At 48.3% G+C, this 18,250-nt stretch overlaps 1 protein-coding gene across 1 annotated transcript in view; it reads right to left on the bottom strand.

Annotated features, from left to right (window-relative positions):
* Window positions 1-18,250, bottom strand: part of DAGLA (diacylglycerol lipase, alpha) — a 34,392-nt gene that overhangs the window by 2,286 nt on the left and 13,856 nt on the right. The window contains exons 8-18 of the mRNA XM_010011196.1: window positions 16,992-17,116; window positions 15,634-15,790; window positions 15,250-15,333; window positions 15,057-15,134; window positions 9,512-9,592; window positions 7,249-7,391; window positions 5,540-5,608; window positions 4,475-4,547; window positions 2,562-2,758; window positions 1,941-2,070; window positions 610-791 (exon numbers count right to left, since the gene is read on the bottom strand). Of these exons, the coding sequence (XP_010009498.1) occupies window positions 610-791; window positions 1,941-2,070; window positions 2,562-2,758; window positions 4,475-4,547; window positions 5,540-5,608; window positions 7,249-7,391; window positions 9,512-9,592; window positions 15,057-15,134; window positions 15,250-15,333; window positions 15,634-15,790; window positions 16,992-17,116 (1,319 nt within the window). The remainder of the gene's footprint in view (window positions 1-609; window positions 792-1,940; window positions 2,071-2,561; window positions 2,759-4,474; window positions 4,548-5,539; window positions 5,609-7,248; window positions 7,392-9,511; window positions 9,593-15,056; window positions 15,135-15,249; window positions 15,334-15,633; window positions 15,791-16,991; window positions 17,117-18,250) is intronic.

Below are 18,250 nucleotides of genomic sequence, written 5' to 3'. Positions count from 1 at the left end.
ACTTCATCTTCTCAGGCTTATTGTAGCCTTCACAATGGGGGCTGATCCCTGCTCCTGCTGTTTCATCTCAGCTGCAGTTCTACTTCTAAGTTCTCCTTCCCTGTCTCTGACCATTCACTCTCTCTGGGACAAGAACCTCACCATCTTCATATTATTTGCTGTTTTTTTCTTCTTCTAAGCTTAAACTTCACTCCTGTTACCTCAAGGATACTCAGCACAGACCATCTCACTCTGCCTCTTCCTACACACACAGCTTCTTGTTGGGTCTCTACCTGCAATCTCCACAGACGTGCTTCCCTTGCAAAGAAATAATCCATTACATACCTTCTAGATGTTCCTCCATCTCTTGTCCTTTGCCAGGACAAGGATGGAAAAGGAGAAAGGAAGTTTCTTCCATCTCCTCACACTTCCAAGGTTCTCCTCACCTTGCAGCACACAAAGGATTTGCCCCCTCCCAGCATGACACAGGACATACTGAAGCTAAGTAAAAGCCCCCCAGAAGGCAGCCCTTGGATCCACCCTTCCCACAAACATCAATCCCAACATCCCAAGAGGAAGAGGACCCACGAAGAGCCAACAATCATTCCAAGAAACCAAAGAGATCTTTACTTAGTACTGCTGTTCCTTCTGTCTGTGGTTATGGCTCCAGTTCCGATCTGCACTGAGGGGCCACTGGGCAAGGGCTGACTCTGGAAGATCAGTTCTGGAGTGAGATCCACTTCTGTAGGACTCACCATCACTTTGGCTGCAGAAAGTAAAGCTGTTTTCCCCTTGTTGTAATTCTCCAGGACCTATTGAAGGGAAGCAGAGGAACAGTTAGTGCTTAACTGGAGACTGTTCTCAGCTCAGGGCTTTCAGAGAGCTGGATTTGCTTCTGTTTTGTACCAGGGCCTTCCGCAAGCACAGGGTAAGGTCTTGAGATCAAGGGTTAGATCAATACATTCTAATACACCCCATCTTGTCAGAGTGCCCTGCTGGGAATCCAGTGCTGGGGAGGTGCCTTCTGATCAGCAGGGGGAGGGAGACCTGGCTGAACCTCCATGGTAGAGCTGCATGGCTGGGAACTGTAGAGCTTAGGGACAGAGATCCACTCTGCAACCACCTCACATCAGCTCAGTCACCCCTCAGATTAACCAAGGGGCTGCAGCATGGAAAACATGTGTCACAGTCTGCATTAAACCTGCACTGCAGCCTGTAATGGGCAGCTTCTGAGGGAAGGAACCAAACACCACCAAACCTCACATTATAGCATTAAGAAGGCCTAGAAGAAACCTGGAGAGGGGCTTTGGACAAGGGATGTAGGGACAGGACAAGGGGAATGGCTTGAACCTGCCAGAGGGGAGACTGAGATGAGCTCTGAGGCAGAAGCTCTTCCCTGGGAGGGTGCTGAGGCGCTGGCACAGGGTGCCCAGAGAAGCTGTGGCTGCCCCATCCCTGGCAGTGTTCAAGGCCAGGTTGGACACAGGGGCTTGGAGCAACCTGCTCTAGTGGAAGGTGTCCCTGCCCGTGGCAGGAGTTGGGACTGGATGAGCTTTAAGGTCTGTTCCAACACAAACCAAGCTGGGTTTCTATCAGTAAATTTGCAAAGAGGACCTATTCCGGGACTCTGGGTATTGGAATGGAGATACATTCCACTTCCAGACCTCATTACATTCAACTTTAATGGCCTGTGTGTGATTGGCCCAAAGCAGAGTCTTATTTGCTCCTCCTCTCCAAAGTAAATGTGTATTTAAACAGCCAGGATTCCGGGGCAAGGACACTATCCTGTGTAAAGACCCATGCCAAGGCACTCATTTTATTAACTAACTGCCCCTTGATCTGAGGCCCTCAGTGCCAGGGGTTAGTGGTGGCCTTGGCAGTGCTGGGGAACAGTTGGACTTGATGAGCTTAAAGGTCCTTCCCAACCTGGTTGATTCTATGATCCTAATTCTCTGCATTACCTTGTTGAGCCCTTCCATGACCACGTATGGGAGGTGTTCGTGCAACATCGCCGGCGAGATGATCACTTCATTGAATGCCTTATTGTCACCCCAGATTGCAAAGTAAGTAGGATCCTCTTGCTCACAGCAACTGGAAGAGGAATTGGGATCCAAAGAGAGGGGAAAGCAGAGCAGGGGATGAAAGAACAAGCCAGTATTTTGGCATGCAAAAGAAACAGCAGGTTGCAGAGACAGAAAAGCAACAGGAGGGGAAACAGAGGGAGAAGATATTAAAGTACACATGGTACTGCCTTTGCTCCAAAACTCTACCCTAGCCAACAGTGACATGACCATCTTTCAAGGCCAGGTTGGACACAGGGGCTTGGAGCAACCTGCTCTAGTGGAAGGTGTCCCTGCCCGTGGCAGGGGTTGGGACTGGAGGAGCTTTAAGGTCCTTTCCAACCCAAACCATTCCATGATCTTTTTATTCTGACAGCACAGACACAATCACTGTCACTATAGGACAGTGTGTGCAGGTAGAAAAATCACCTTCATAGGTGGGGTTCTGCCTTGGGGAGTTTTTTCCTAAGGGCAATTTCCACCCCCACCATGGGCTGGTTGTGCTGCTCTGCAGCTACTCACCAGCACTGCTCTGCAGGGTGATTGTGCACCACATGGATGATGCGGCCTGGGGGGTACAGGGGGGTGCTTGCAGACAAGGCAATAGTCAGGTCACTGGGGTGGGTCCAGAGGCGGTTACTCGTGACTGAGTTTTCTTCTGTCTCTTCAGGGAGCTCTGTCTTGGGGATGCACTTTGTGGCACCCACAATGATGCGCCACTGTCCAACAACAAGAGAAAGGAGGCAGAGTGTTGAGATGAGAAAAGCAACACAGAAAAGCAGAGTCATCTCCAGAGACTACTGGGAGGTTTAAACCGAATACCTGATACCAGAAAAAAACAGGTCTTGTACCCAATTGCTTAAATAATACAGCTAGAGAGAGAGAATCCTGCCTGGAAGAGCTATTCTTTTCCCTACTTCACCTTAGAAGTAGCAACATCTCAGCCTTCCAGTGCCTAAAGAGGCTCCAGGAAACCTGGAGAGGGGCTTTGGACAAGGGATGGAGGGACAGGACAACGGGAAGGGCTTGAACCTGCCAGAGGGGAGACTGAGATGAGCTCTGAGGCAGAAGCTCTTCCCTGGGAGGATGCTGAGGCGCTGGCACAGGGTGCCCAGAGAAGCTGTGGCTGCCCCATCCCTGGCAGTGTTCAAGGCCAGGTTGGACACAGGGGCTTGGAGCAACCTGCTCTAGTGGAAGGTGTCCCTGCCCGGGGCAGGGGTTGGGGCTGGAGGAGCTTTAAGGCCTCTTCCATGATTCTATGATTCCTTCTTTTTGCTGGAGGATTTTGTAGAGCAAGCACCAACTTGTCCCCGAACTGACAACCTGGTATCTTCCAGGCTGAACAAGGTAGATGAAATCTGAATGTTTTATGTACAAATGTAAGCAAAAGATACAACACAGTCAAAACAATCTGTTTAGGCCTTTATGCACTAAAAGAAATCATAAACCTCCCAAAATTCACCTAAACCCCAAAAGCCAAAACACAAACCCCATAGAACAGTAATGTGAAAATGTCAGGTCAGTTTTCTCCCTCTACAGGTCATTTCTATAATATTTTACCCTTAAGTAATCTCAACGCTTTATGTTTTTTCCTCCTCAGTGTAATGGTAAAGAAGCCTGGGGAGGAACAACTTCCCACGTATCCTATCTCTAAAACATGAACAGACCGCTTATCCTAGAACAGCACCAGCAGTGTCTACACACAGACAACTGTTGTACTTCCTAGCCTGTTACCATTTGTTACTGGCCAAGAACAGCTACAGTTGGAACACAGACTTCAAAACAGGCTCAGAGGAGAAAATATCCTGCTCAGTGTAGACCTACGATGGTGAACTTGTGATGTGTGAGGCAGAGTCATCAGGGAGCCTGCGAATGGAGCACAGCCCTTTGCCCTGATCCTTCTAGCTGCCTTCAAGCTCTTATCATCACTCCCCTGGTGAGGTAAGCAGTGGTCACAGTGGGCTTTTGGAGAAAAGAAGGCTCAGGGGGGACCTTATCGCTCTCTGCAACTGCCTGACAGGAGGATGGAGCCAGGAGGGGGCTGGTCTCTGCTCCCAAGGAACAAGGGATGGGACAAGAGGAACCGGCCTCAAGCTGCCCCAGGGCAGGTTTAGCTGGAGCTGAGGAACAATTCCTTGCCCAGAGGGTGCTCAGGCATTGGAACAGGCTGCCCAGGGCAGGGCTGGAGGCACAGTCCCTGGAGGTGCTTAAAAGCTGGGTAGATGTGGCACCTGGGGACATGGGTTAGTGGTGGCCTTGGCAGTGCTGGGGAATGGTTGGACTTGATGAGCTTAAAGGTCTTTTCCAACCTGGTTGATTCTAATGATTCTATAAGTGAAGGGCAGGAGCAGCCTGCAGGATTGCTGTGTGACACTAAGAGTTCACCATCGTTGCTCAGAGACTCACTTCAGGTGTTTGTTAATCTTTACTCTTACCTTTGGTTTGTTACTTCTTTGAAGAACATCCAGAAGCTGCCGGCGAAATCCCTCCAGCTGAGAGAGTCCAATTCTGGAACAGAGGAAGATGTGTCAGGGAACAGGACTGTAGGAACACACAGCACAGAACAACAAGAAGCTGCTACAAAAGCTACTACAGGAATACAACACCACAGATCATTTCAGAGGAGGGTTGTGGCATCAGCCAGGACCAGTAACCAGGGATAAGAGGCTGCAGGAACCATCATGACAATAAACAAGTAGGAAATGTAATAGAGTGAGATCAGTGAACACAGATATGAGAGAGGTCAATGAACAGGTAAGGAAGATGATGCAATCACAGAAACAAGTGAGCAAGGACAAGTATAGGATGACAAAGAACAGGTAAGTGAAGGTGTCACAGAGTTATGTGGCACCACTAAATAGATTATAGGATAGAAAAGACTTTGTCATTCAGGTTACGCAAAGGCATGTTCAATACTGTGTAGTACTTTTCCTCCACTGCATTCTATGTGTACAGACAAATGTCATCATTTATCCAAGATCACAGAACAGGGGCAGAAGAAAAAGGAAAACCCAGTTGTCTGGCTCCCAATCCAATGCCCCACTGAGTAGAACATGTCCCAGGAGGAGAGGTGAGAGATGCCAAGACACAAGAAATGAGGGAGCTGATTCAGAGATGTGAGGTGATATGGAGTAAGTATTCAGGGACAAACAGTACAAAATGAGATGACAGGACATTTAGTTTAGGACAGAGTATAAAGAAGTCCAAGATAACACAGGTAAGATGGCACTGACATGTCAGATACTGCAATTAGATGCAGGATATTCACCTTTTCCTTTCACACAGGCAGCTGAGAGATATGCCTATAGAAAGGTGTGTCAAACACCAATACAGGTGTCCAGGTGAAAGATGCAGCAATACAGGAAGATAAGTAAGAAGTAACAAGGACAGGTAAATAAGGAAAGTGGAGACAGATATGATCGAGGTGTTCCTGATAGGAAGGAGGTGACTCTGGTGTAGAACAGATACTCATCAAGACATTGAGACACTTCTCCACTTGCCTGGGCACTAGGTCTTTGCCAAGCACGACTGCAGTCACAAACTCTTTTGAATACTCCATGGCATCCTCACTGGAAGAGAAACAGGACCAAGAAGAAGCAAACAGTGTTTCATTAGCAGCAAACTAACTGCACTTCATCCCCAAATTTGACACTGGTGTCAGACTGGTTACCAAACAGTGAACGAGGGTCATAAAACCACAGCCCAAGATGCCCAAGGCTTTGGGGACTTCCACCTTGGTAAAGAAAAGCCTGATCATTCACATCCCATGCCCCGGGCAACATTACTCTGCATATGGCTCTGAATATACTTGGAAAAGTACTTTAACTCGATGCTTCATGGTCATTTTCCAAGTTCGGGAATGGCCAGGACAGCAGAAAGGAAAAAGATATCCCACTCTCCTGAGGCTACTTTACAAAGATGCTGTAGAACTAAGGTGGCCATTTGCTGTAGCAACCTGAGTACCAAGATAAGATGGAATTAAGGCTTCCACTCTATGAGCTGGTTCTGCAATCAGGTGCCTTCTTAAAGATATTCCAAACCAGTTTCCACAGGCAGAGGCTGCATCATTGCCCTAGAGATGATCCTGGGCATGACACAGCACAAACGAGTGTGGCAGGTAAAGGCACCTCTGAACCAGTCGGGGTAACGCAGCACAGCTTGGCCTGAGGGATCTCGGAGCAGAAGCTCTGAGCAAAAGGCTATCAAACCCTCATGAGACATCACACAGAGCAACTCCTCTGTAGCTGCTGAGCAGGGACAACTATCACAACAAGGCCAGTATCCAGATTCATTAGCAGGATAGTGTAAACCCCTTTGTCTGCTCCTGGAACATGATGCAGGAGCTACCACAAGAAGCTTCTGATAATCCATAGCTGCTCTGAAGTCCCCCATGAGGTCTACCACAACTCGAGAGACTTTCTCTCACCTCACAGCAATCAAGTGGGATGGTTTGGTTTGGCTGCCACATAAATAACATGACCAACAGTCTGTTATTTGTGTGTCCCAGCCTACAGCGGGAGGAATTCACCACACTTCTCTTTAAAGATGCCCAGGGCAGCTACCCTACAGCCAAGGGAGAGAAACAGGCACCCAAGAAGCAGAACCCTCCTGACCTATTCTAGGCACCCACTTTAGAATGACAGAAATCACCTCCAAGAAGTGCCAAGTTCTTTGTCAGCTGCAAAAGAAGTCCAAACAACTACATCAGTTGATGCAGACACCTACATTTGGTCAAGTATCTCCCTTATTGTACATCTATTCACAGCAGATGGGGAGAGGAGACACTGGCACTGTGCAGAGAATAAGGATATCTGAGCAACCTGCTCTAGTGGAAGGTGTCCCTGCCCGTGGCAGGGGTTGGAACTGGAGGAGCTTTAAGGTCCCTTCCTAACCAAACCATCCTGTGAGTCCATGAAATTGCACCTTGTTCACTCAGTGAGCTTTTTCCACTAGTCAGGGTGAAATTAGAGCTACAGCCCCAAACAACTAAGTCATAAATCAGGATATTTGGGAGAATGGCCACCTACAATCACAACCTAAACTATATCCCAGAGCAAAGGCTGCCCAAGAGCTTTCAGCCTCTCCATTTCCCTGCATGCTTCTCAAGGCAGAGACTTGTCTTTTACTGCTCCTCAGAGCATCACAAACAGGATCTGGTCCAGCTACAACTACACCCCCCCTACTCTCACCAGTCCATCCCAACACCTACCTCAGCAGCCCACCTGGGGGAGAATAGGCAAAGCACTTGAGTGATGGGTACTGTGGACGCAAGAGGAAGGACAGGATGGCAGCTGTGCCAGCCCCTAGGGAATGACCAACCACAATCAGGCCATAGTGTTTCGTTCCTCTCCCCTGGAAACAAAAGCCACAAAACAAGAAATTGAGCTCAGAGTGAAAGGCAAGTCCACAACCCCCAAAATCTGTCCCTTTTCCCCTGCTGTGAGTCTTTCCTATACATGAGTACTCCAGACTCCAGCTCCTCCACCAACAGGAACTACTGAGGGTTGTTAGATGTGAAATGGAAGCAGAGTTCTGATGGACACTTTCTAGTTTAAGTCACAGTGGCACACTCCTGCTCTGCAGGGTTGCTGAAGGGATGCTAGAATTCATCCTCTTGTTATACTCTACATCTCTATCAGGCAGTGTTTGACCTACTGGATCTTCCCTAAAACACAAAAGGAAGGAAGAAAAAGGGAATGTACACAAGTTATTTAGGATCTGATATGAGCCTTCTGATAATATCTGAGTCCAGGCTCACACGTTGAGGTCTCCCAGGTTCTAGAAATGACTTGCTCTCAGTAATTCCAGCACTGAAAACCAGGAATCCCAGTAGCAGGTTGATAGCAGTCTCCTGAGATGCTCTCAACAGCAGGATACTGCTCAAGTGATAAAGAGACAAAAGTGTTCCTTAATGTACATTATTTGGACCGTTCTTGTTATCCAGCACCTGTGGCTACACTTGGACTTCTGCATTAGATGACAAAGTACACATAGAACATAAGACCAGGCCACAAGAAAGATCTTTGTGTCAGTTTCCTTCTCAAGACCACCTCCAAGTCACCACTGTGCCTGTTACAGCCAGTGAGGTGAATGCTGGAGGAGATTTAAGACTTTATACACCTCCCTTATACTTTTTTCTCTGAATACCTGTTGCTGGCAACTGTGGAACTGCTGGTTTACTGTTAAGAAACAGTGCACTGGGCTAGATGTACCTTTGGTAGCACATGGGATGGCATTTGTGTTCTGGCCAAAGCACTTTGTCAGGTATTGATCACAGTTCAGCTTCAGACAGCTCTTAATTTTCCACACACAAGAAGGCTGCTCCACATTAATCAAACTCTCTCCATCCTTGTGGGTCAGATCCAGCACATTACACGATTTTTCCTCAGTTAGAGGTTGGCCCCCTCATACATAAAGCCAGCTTCAAACAGGACAGAATGTGATTGGGCTGGTGCAGCCTGGAGAAGAGAAGGCTCCTGAAGGGGACACCTTAGAGCAGCTCCAGTGCCTAAAGGGGCTCCAGGAAACCTGGAGAGGGGCTTTGGACAAGGGATGGAGGGACAGGACAAGGGCAATGGCTTGAACCTGCCAGAGGGGAGACTGAGATGAGCTCTGAGGCAGAAGCTCTTCCCTGGGAGGGTGCTGAGGCGCTGGCACAGGGTGCCCAGAGAAGCTGTGGCTGCCCCATCCCTGGCAGTGTTCAAGGCCAGGTTGGACCCAGGGGCTTGGAGCAACCTGCTCTAGTGGAAGGTGTCCCTGCCCGGGGCAGGGTTTGGAGCTAGAGGAGCTTCAAGGTCCCTTCATCCCAAACCAGGCTGGGATTCTAGGATTCTGACTCAAGTTTAGGGGAACTGTTGAGGCTTTTAACCCTCTCTTCATTCTTCTTTCAGCTACTGCTATTTTCCCCATGGGCACTGCTCAGAGCAAGCACTCCCTGGCCATGGGAAGAGAACAGCTGTCTGACAGCAGGGAATCAGGCAGTTCAGAAGTTCCCTCCCAGAGGGGAACACACTGTGCCATTACTGACATATAAGCTAAGGTAAGCTGCTCCCTAACACCTCTCTTGGGTCCTCTGATAGCTCTCTATCCCAAGAAATGTGCATAGAGAGGCAGTCAGCATGGCATCCCATTGCTATCTCCAAAGAGAATCTCCATAGAAATGGGATTTCAGTTCCTGTCAATTTGGTTTTAGTGTTCCCTATCCTGTATTGCCACCAAATGGGATTTCCTGCCTTAGCTCTGCTTGAGAAAATCAAAAACCATCAGCAGGAGCTTTGTTGTGTCGGTGGCTTCACAATAAAAAAGCCTTGGGGAAATAATGAACTAGTTCCCTGTGTGGCAATCCAGAGGGATGGAAAGATTTGGGAAATTAGTACAGCATTTAGGGACACTGAGGCTTCCCTAAAACCAGTGTTTTAGGGAAATCACTTCTTTTGTACGGCCCACAAGGATAAGAGAAAGCTAATACTCACTAAGTCTCTTCCAAAAGCTTGAGAAAGCACCATCTCTTGCTCCAGTTTCTTTTTGATGTACTCAGCAGATAGCACCATTCCCTGAGGAAACATGAAGACAGAACAGGATGTAAATGGCCACATATCAGCTCCCAATCTGAACATTTAGCAGACACTACACTGCCCCGAAGGCTGGATAAGCTCCAGAGTGCCACACAGCATGTGTCAGGCTTGAGGAAGGAGACTGGCTCCACTCCACAGTTAGGAATAGACTTCATTAGGCAGATGTCCTCCCTCACTGATTACCAGGGCCACAGACTGCCTGGAAGTCATGACAGTTCTTAAACTAACATAATACTCAAAGGCTTAGTCCTGGGCTCACGGGGCAAAGAAATGAAACAACAACCACAAAACAACCCACTTCTTAAACACAAGGTTGTGTTTAAGTAACTAAATATTAGTTACAGGTACAGGTTTTGATGCAAAATAGCTCAGAGACGTCTGCAAGAAACCTGGAGAGGGGCTTTGGACAAGGGATGGAGGGACAGGACAAGGGGAATGGCTTGAACCTGCCAGAGGGGAGACTGAGATGAGCTCTGAGGCAGAAGCTCTTCCCTGGGAAGGTGCTGAGGCGCTGGCACAGGGTGCCCAGAGAAGCTGTGGATACACAGCTCTGCTAGAAGATGGGATGCCCCATCCCTGGCAGTGTTCAAGGCCAGGTTGGACACAGGGGCTTGGAGCAACCTGCTCTAGTGGAAGGTGTCCCTGCCCGTGGCAGGGGTTGGAGCTGGAGGAGCTTTAAGGTCCCTTCATCCCAAACCAGGCTGGGATTCTAGGATTCTCACATCTTATTAAAGGGTTTTTATTCGCTAGAGGTTAAGAAGTGCTGGAAGATGTGAAATAAGCCAATAATATGGTTCTAAACATTAATCCTCCCAGCTGATGGCTGCACCTGAGGAGTGTTTCTACCTTTGTGTAACAGTTACAAATGCAGTTGATCTGTTACAAACAAGCAACTACAATTCAGTCTGTTACATAAATAGAATCCCCAAGTGGTTTGGGTTGAAGGGACCTTAAAGCTCCTCCAGCTCCAACCCCTGCCCCGGGCAGGGACACCTTCCACTAGAGCGGGTTGCTCCAAGCCCCTGTGTCCAACCTGCCCTTGAACACTGCCAGGGATGGGGCAGCCACAGCTTCTCTGGGCACCCTGTGCCAGCGCCTCAGCACCCTCCCAGGGAAGAGCTTCTGCCTCAGAGCTCATCTCAATCTCCCCTCTGGCAGGTTCAAGCCATTGGTTATGTCTTTACTATAGTTTAACTCAGTGCTGGACAAGCCTGAAGTACAAGGGCTGAAAACCAGTGATTATAGTCTAGGCTGAACATGGGTTAATAGAAACGATCTGCTTGAATATGGTGACAGACCTCAAATAATTCACATTGTCTGGGTTGGTCAGAACCCAGGAAGATCATCTCCCTTTGATGTCTTCCATTACACCCCTACCTGAAAACAGCTGAAATAGAAAATGAATGTTATTGAGCACTGTTTAATCTCTGTGATACAGATTCATAGAATGGTTTGGGTTGGAAAGGACCTTAAGATCATCCAGTTCCAACCCCCTGCCACGGGCATAAAAGAATTGATGCCCCTCTCAAAAAGCAATGTGGAACATTCAAAGCCCTCAATATCAAACACACCATCAAACCCAGTGTGAGTCCTGAAGAGAAAGAGCAGAGCATGGTGATTGTGCTGAGCCTGTAAATGGAACACCTGTAACACCACCAGCATCATCAAAAGCAGATGCCACGATATTCCATGCCTGTGTTCCCATCTCTCTGTAGCAGAGTCTCCAGCTCCTTCTCTAATGAGAAGTCAATGACAAAACTACTTATATAAATTTCTAACATGAATTTAGGATGCTATTTTTGAATTGCATGACCTAAATCTGTGGTGATATTAATAATGGGCTGTTAGTCAGGCTGATAGCAATAGGTTTGATAATGATATTCTAATACAGACAGTGATTTTAATAGTATGGAATGAGCCTTTCATCACTGCAGAGTTAAATGTAGACTTCCCATTAAGATGGACCCTGTTCCTAAGTTTTCAAGGAATACAACTATCTGGGCTTAGTTACCAAAGCTCACGTGTAAATAACCACAGTGAAGATGGAGGGAAAGGGAAATGGTCTGTATTGGTTTGCAGTTTGAAGGCATGAAACTGCTCAGTGATACCTGAATTGGGGGTGAAAACCCATAAAGGGGCTCTACTGGGTAGAATAAAGAGCTTGAATGGAAAGTTCTTGCTATTACTGAGTGTTCTGTGGAAGTGGGAAGAGCTGTCATCATGGCTGAGCTTCCTTCTGGCAGCTTCTTGTCATCCCAGCTGACTCAGCACCACAAATCAACCTCCATAACATCATCATTTTAGTAGATTTGTTCTATATAAGTTCACCAGAATTAAGTGTTCATTGAAGTCCTTGCCTTATGATTATTTTAAAATGAATTTTGTTATAAAATCAGTGGGTTTTATCCAAATATTGTGAAGCTGGATTGGTTTTTGTGGTTAATTCCCCTCCAAATTGTAAAACTCCAATTTTTTTCTGGCATGCTAAACCCCAAATGTTAGTTACAGATATGGTTTTGATGCAAAATAGCTCAGAGGCCTCTGCAAGAAGCCTGGAGAGGGACTTTGGACAAGAGCCTGGAGGGACAGGACAAGGGCAATGGCTTGAACCTGCCAGAGGGGAGATTGAGATGAGCTCTGAGGCAGAAGCTCTTCCCTGGGAGGGTGCTGAGGCGCTGGCACAGGGTGCCCAGAGAAGCTGTGGCTGCCCCATCCCTGGCAGTGTTCAAGGCCAGGCTGGACACAGGGGCTTGGAGCAACCTGCTCTAGTGGAAGGTGTCCCTGCTTATGGCAGGGGTTGGAGCTGGAGGAGCTTCAAGGTCCCTTCAACCCAAACCATTCCATGATTCTATGATACGTATTCAAATTGTGGCATTCAGATCAACCCAAGCAGTGAAACACTTTGAGCTGTGATAGCAGTGGAGCGACAAGGTGGCTCAGGTGAACATCAAGAGGTTTAACTTGTGGGATGTCTGATTGACACCACATGAAGCCCAGCACCAGGAGAGCTCTGCAGGTGGAGATAAGAGGCCTGTTGGATGTGCAGGACAGAACCAGCAAGAACAAGAACAGACATCAAACAACTTACAGGAAGCTCCCGAACGGCGAAGTCCTTTGCTCCAAATTAAATGTGTTTGCAAAGCACTTCATTTATTTGTATATTCAAGTTGACTTCTGGACATTAAAAATGCATTAGGATGGAGGATTTAAATTCTATTATCTCCATTAGTTTCCCCTCAGGAATCAGCAGTACATTATAGTCTGGAGATTCATATTGATAATAATTTAAGATAAAGCTATAGTTCTGTACTAGCAACAATCGAAACAGAAATAACATAAAGGCCAAACAAAACCTCAATATAGAACCAAAGGAATGAGCTGAGAATGTTTTATGTAAGTCACTGGCACATGAGTGTTTTCACATGGAGATCAAAAGTAAAACTAACTTCTGCAAGGATCCATTAGGAGCTTTTCTGTACATTAAAGCCAGAACAAACTCCCCTCGCTGCCCTTTTGCTTCCTTTCACCTTCCTTAGCAAGAGCTGCTGATCACATTGATGTGCAAAGTCATTTTGAGCTAAATGAATTAGCACAAAATGAAGCAACATCATCATCAACAGCAAACACAACATTCCAGCAATGTTAAATAAATAGTGAAGATTCCCATAGGTAAATAGCAGTTATGTGACAAAATACTACCTCTTTTATCTGCTTCCATAACATGCCCTGTGTAATTGCTGGGTTGATTTCCTCATTCATTTCCTCACAGGTGCTCGTAGCCCAGAACCCCCACGTGTGCTGGGTGCACCCCCAGAGCGTGAGCAGCAGGTCAAGGGAGGGGATCCTGCCCCTCTGCTGCGCTCTGGGGAGACCCCCCCTGCAGCCCTGATCCAGCTCTGGGGAACAGCACAAGAGGGACGTGGAGCTGCTGGAGCGAGGCCAGAGGAGGCCCCGGAGCTGCTGCGAGGGCTGGAGCAGCTCTGCTCTGGAGCCAGGCTGAGAGAGCTGGGCTGGGGCAGCTGGAGAAGAGAAGGCTCCTGAAGGGGACACCTCAGAGCAGCTCCAGGGCCTAAAGGGGCTCCAGGAAACCTGGAGAGGGGCTCTGGACAAGGGATGGAGGGACAGGACAAGGGGAATGGCTTGACCCTGCCAGAGGGGAGATTGAGATGAGCTCTGAGGCAGAAGCTCTTCCCTGGGAGGGTGCTGAGGCGCTGGCACAGGGTGCCCAGAGAAGCTGTGGCTGCCCCATCCCTGGCAGTGTTCAAGGCCAGGTTGGACACAGGGGCTTGGAGGAACCTGCTCTAGTGGAAGGTGTCCCTGCCCAGGGCAGGGGTTGGAGCTGGAGGAGCTTTAAGGTCCCTTCAACCCAAAGTACTCTGATTCTATGAAACAAAGCAAATGCCCATGCACCAAATGGGAGGTACACAACACTGTTTTCAAGACAACCTAGTCTGGGAGACTTGGAGTCTGCAGAGTCCAAACAAGACTTTCTTAGGTGAATACTTCTTTACCAGACCCATAACCAGCCGAGCATTTGAGCATGTAGTTATCTATCAGTTACTACCCTCTACTTCCCAAAGTAGAGCATCAGAGCACAGAGAAAAGGTTCAGCTTTCAGGCAGGACATCAAGAAGGAAGCAGGAGCTCCCACCTCCCCGCTCCCATGGAGTTACAGCCTCAATGTCCTGCCCCGAAGGGACCCAAGCAGATGATCAGCAGCATCTCATCTCCTTCAGCAGCAGCAGCATTTCCAGCAACCTCCACATTCCCTCCAACACACACAACCTCCAGTTTGGATTTTTCCTTCCCAATCTGGTCTTGCATCTTGAGAAGCTGCCAAATCTCTGATAATCTTAAAACTCAGTGTGCACGTCACTGTTTTACTGGACTGGGGCAAAGATCAGCTTTAGAATCAATGGATTTAATCAGCCCAGACCTGATCACTACCACACACCCACAGCACCAGTCTCATTACACAGGTACAAGTCTTGCCAGTTCCCTTGGATGAGGTTCAGTGCCCATCTCATTGCCAGAGAATTCTAAACACATCCTCAGGGTTTGATTGCAAGTTCTGAAAAGGTCATTGGAAGAAGAAGTCATCTCAATGAATCCAATAATTCTGTTCTAGATCTCCACAGATGCCTTTTACTGCTTGGTTTTCACTAATTGTACAGGGGAGTTTAATTACACACATAGTGATTTTAACAGTTACAACTAAGGATTTTGTATTATCAGCTTCAAGCCATTTCACTGCAATCATGTAACTCCCTCAGAAGTACCTCAAGCAATTCAGACCACTTGTTTTCTCAAGTCAAAACATGAGAACTAAGTGTGGGGTTTGGGGTTGGGTTGGTTATTTGGAGGGGGTTGGGTTGGGTTTTTGTTTCTTTGGGGGTTTTGGAGAGTTGGGTTTTTGTTTTGGGGTTTCTTTTCTTTTACATACCTTGTGTCCCAGCCACGTCCCATGGTGACCCTCAACTGGAAGGCGCTCTGCATCCCCAGTTAGGTCTGTCAGGGCATCCTGGAAGAAAAGCCATTGTTGTCCTCAGGTAAATCAAACACCAACCATGAGTCAGGAAGGTCTGAGACCCTCCTGAAAGTTTGCCAAAGTAGCCAAGGGGATGTGAGGCACTTACTTTTGGAGACAGCGTTCCTCGGATACTAATGACCACCTTCTTCTTATCATGGTCCACAGCCACATAGAAAGGTGTTTCATAAACCTGGAAAAGATCCAGGACTAACAATCAGGTGAGATATTCCTGTTTAGTTATTCTCAGGGAAGAGGAGGCAATGGTCATGCCTTATGTGTAAGCAACTCCTTTGAATGATCTGATTTTTGCCAGTAGCAAATATTTCTGTCCAAGTGACAGAATTCCTTGGTGGAGAGATAAGATGGGAAGCTCTAGGGTCAGCAAAAAGGCTTCAAGTTTCCTCCTTTGTACCACTACACCTGGAAGCCCATAAATCCCATTAGGAAGGGCCTTAGGAGCATGCCCCAAGGGGTTGCAGGTTCTCCTTACCGCATCGTGGCACGATGTGTAGACGATGTCCACTGAGGTCATGTTCTCATCCAAGAAGTGGCGCCTGATGGCAATGGCATTGCAGCCACAGCAGTTGTCCTCCTCGATGGTGACACTAGGTGCGTAGCGGGGACGTGAAGGACACAGACAGCAGCATCTGCAGAAGAAGAAGAACAGCTTTGAGGAAAAAAGGAAGGTGGAAGAGATTGGCTTTAGAGCAGAATTCCTAGAGACAGGGGAAAGACAGACCCCGCACGCCACGCTGGCCTCATCCCAGCTGCAGTGATTCCCTTCCCTGGAAGGAGCTCTTGCACCAAGGAGCACACAACTGATGTTGCAGCAACAAAAAGGGGCACTGGGAGCAGATGTAGTTTCCCTTCTGAGCACCAGAGAGAGCTGCAGTGCCACCAGTCCCCAAGGAACCGCTGCACGGTGGGGCTGGGATCTCTGCTCAAGGGATACTATGCCTCACAGTGCAGTCCTATATTGCTTCAACACACAAAGCAGCTAGCATGTACTGAGCTCTAGATCTATTTATAACAAGGAGCAGGTCTAGAATCATACTGAGCTCAAGGTCTATTTATAACAAAAACAGAAAACGGGTCTAGAATCATCATCCCAGGCCAAAAACAGAAGCACGGATCTATTTCTCCTTCTTTCCCTTATGAAACGCTTCCCAAATAAAAAGGAGATTCTTCGTTATAGGTCCAGCACAGAAGTCACCTGCTTCAGTGCAAAAAGCTCAGCCCCAAAGAGACGCTGTTGACAGCATTATAGCAGTTGAAAGCAAACCTTTAAACCCAGTATGATGCTGCACTGAAGTACAGCCTTGCCACCACGAGGTGAGCACTCCAGAGCACGGCTGGAAGAAAACAATTAGTCACAGAGAACACAGCACAAACTGGCCAAGTCTTGCCAATGCTTTAATAAAGATCCAAATGTCAACTCTCTGCACATCTGGGTTTGCTGATAAATCTGATTTCTGAGCTCCCAGACAGCTGTTTTGACTCAGTAGGAAAGCAGCCTTGTGCCAGATGGGTTCTCTCCATTGGCTGTTCACACTGCACAGGACTGGCATGATCCTTAGTGCACCAGAGGATACAGCATAGGACAGTCTGGTTTATTTAACAAGGTAAGCAAATAAGCAACTGTAAAGGAAGATGCTGAGGGGAAAGATATTGGAGTATGAAGGGACAGAGTTGGAGATGGAAAGAAAAAGCATGGGAAAGGAGGAAAAGAGAAAAAAGAAGAGAAGGAAATAGAGGGGTGATGGACAGCAACCTGGTGAAGGAACGGGTATTTCTAAAACAGAAGGGGAAAGGGAAGAAGGCAGAGTGATAGACAGGATGGCCACTCACGAGCAGGATCTGGCCAGGCGACAGAGTCCACATGTGGGCTTCCTCATCAGGTATATGGGCCAGCCATAGGCAGCCAGGGCAAACAGCATGTAGTAACACACCTCTTTGTACCGCTGCATCTCTTGCTGAAAGAGACAAGAGACTTGCTAAAGGCCTTATTCCCTTAGAGACAGTGAGTTTTCCTACTGGTTCCCTTCTTCCATCATGATTAGACACGTGCACCCTTCTGAGCATCAACCTGCTCTCTCAGCACCACCAGAGCAGCACTGTCAGCGTTTGCAGGTGCTCGTAGGAGAGCACAAGCTGGTGGTGCTGGGTGAGATCCAACCCCTCCCAAGGACAGCTCAGTGCAGCTACTCCTGTTCTCCTGCATGGAGGGTTCAGCCTGGAGAAGAGAAGGCTCCTCAAGGGGACACCTTAGAGCAGCTCCAGTGCCTAAAGGGGCTCCAGGAAACCTGGAGAGGGGCTTTGGACAAGGGATGGAGGGACGGGACAAGGGCAATGGCTTGAACCTGCCAGAGGGGAGACTGAGATGAGCTCTGAGGCAGAAGCTCTTCCCTGGGAGGGTGCTGAGGCGCTGGCACAGGGTGCCCAGAGAAGCTGTGGCTGCCCCATCCCTGGCAGTGTTCAAGGCCAGGTTGGACCCAGGGGCTTGGAGCAACCTGCTCTAGTGGAAGGTGTCCCTGCCCGGGGCAGGGGTTGGAGCTGGGGGAGCTGTAAGGTCCCTTCCAACACAAACCAGGCTGGGATTCTGTGAAGTCACGAGAAGTTGAGTTCTCCAAATACACTTCTTCCACATAGTCACAGGCCATAGGATGCACAGAGAGGGCCATAAAGCCAGTCTGGGGTCTCACACCTCAGCAGTGTCTCCTATAAGCTCTGCTACCCTCTCCCCACACCTCCCTATTCAGAAGGAGAGACAACCTGAGCACAAGCAGGGTGTGAGTGTTAAACACAGCAAAGCCACAAGCAGGTTAAACCACAGAACCACTTGATCAGAGGTGCTGGGATTGGGCCAGTCTTGCAGCAGTATCATCTAATCAAGGGGTTGAACACAGTTTGCCCCATGAGGGGCTGCAATAGCAGCATGCCAGAAGAAAAGCCAAGCTTAATCCACCCAGAACAGACAGCAGGCATTCCCACCCTGAGAGCTGCTGACAAGCAGCTCCAGGGAGGAAGGCTCCACCTCACTCCAGGCAGCTCCTGCCCTTTCGAAGATGGAGCCCTGCCTGGTGGTACTTCCATATGGAGCTCTGCAC

The sequence above is a fragment of the Nestor notabilis genome, unplaced genomic scaffold, assembly GCF_000696875.1.
Source record: "Nestor notabilis isolate BGI_N333 unplaced genomic scaffold, ASM69687v1 scaffold2963, whole genome shotgun sequence".
NCBI lineage: Eukaryota > Metazoa > Chordata > Aves > Psittaciformes > Psittacidae > Nestor > Nestor notabilis.
Note: the sequence above shows the minus strand (reverse complement) of the source record. Positions and strands in the feature narration are given on the sequence as shown.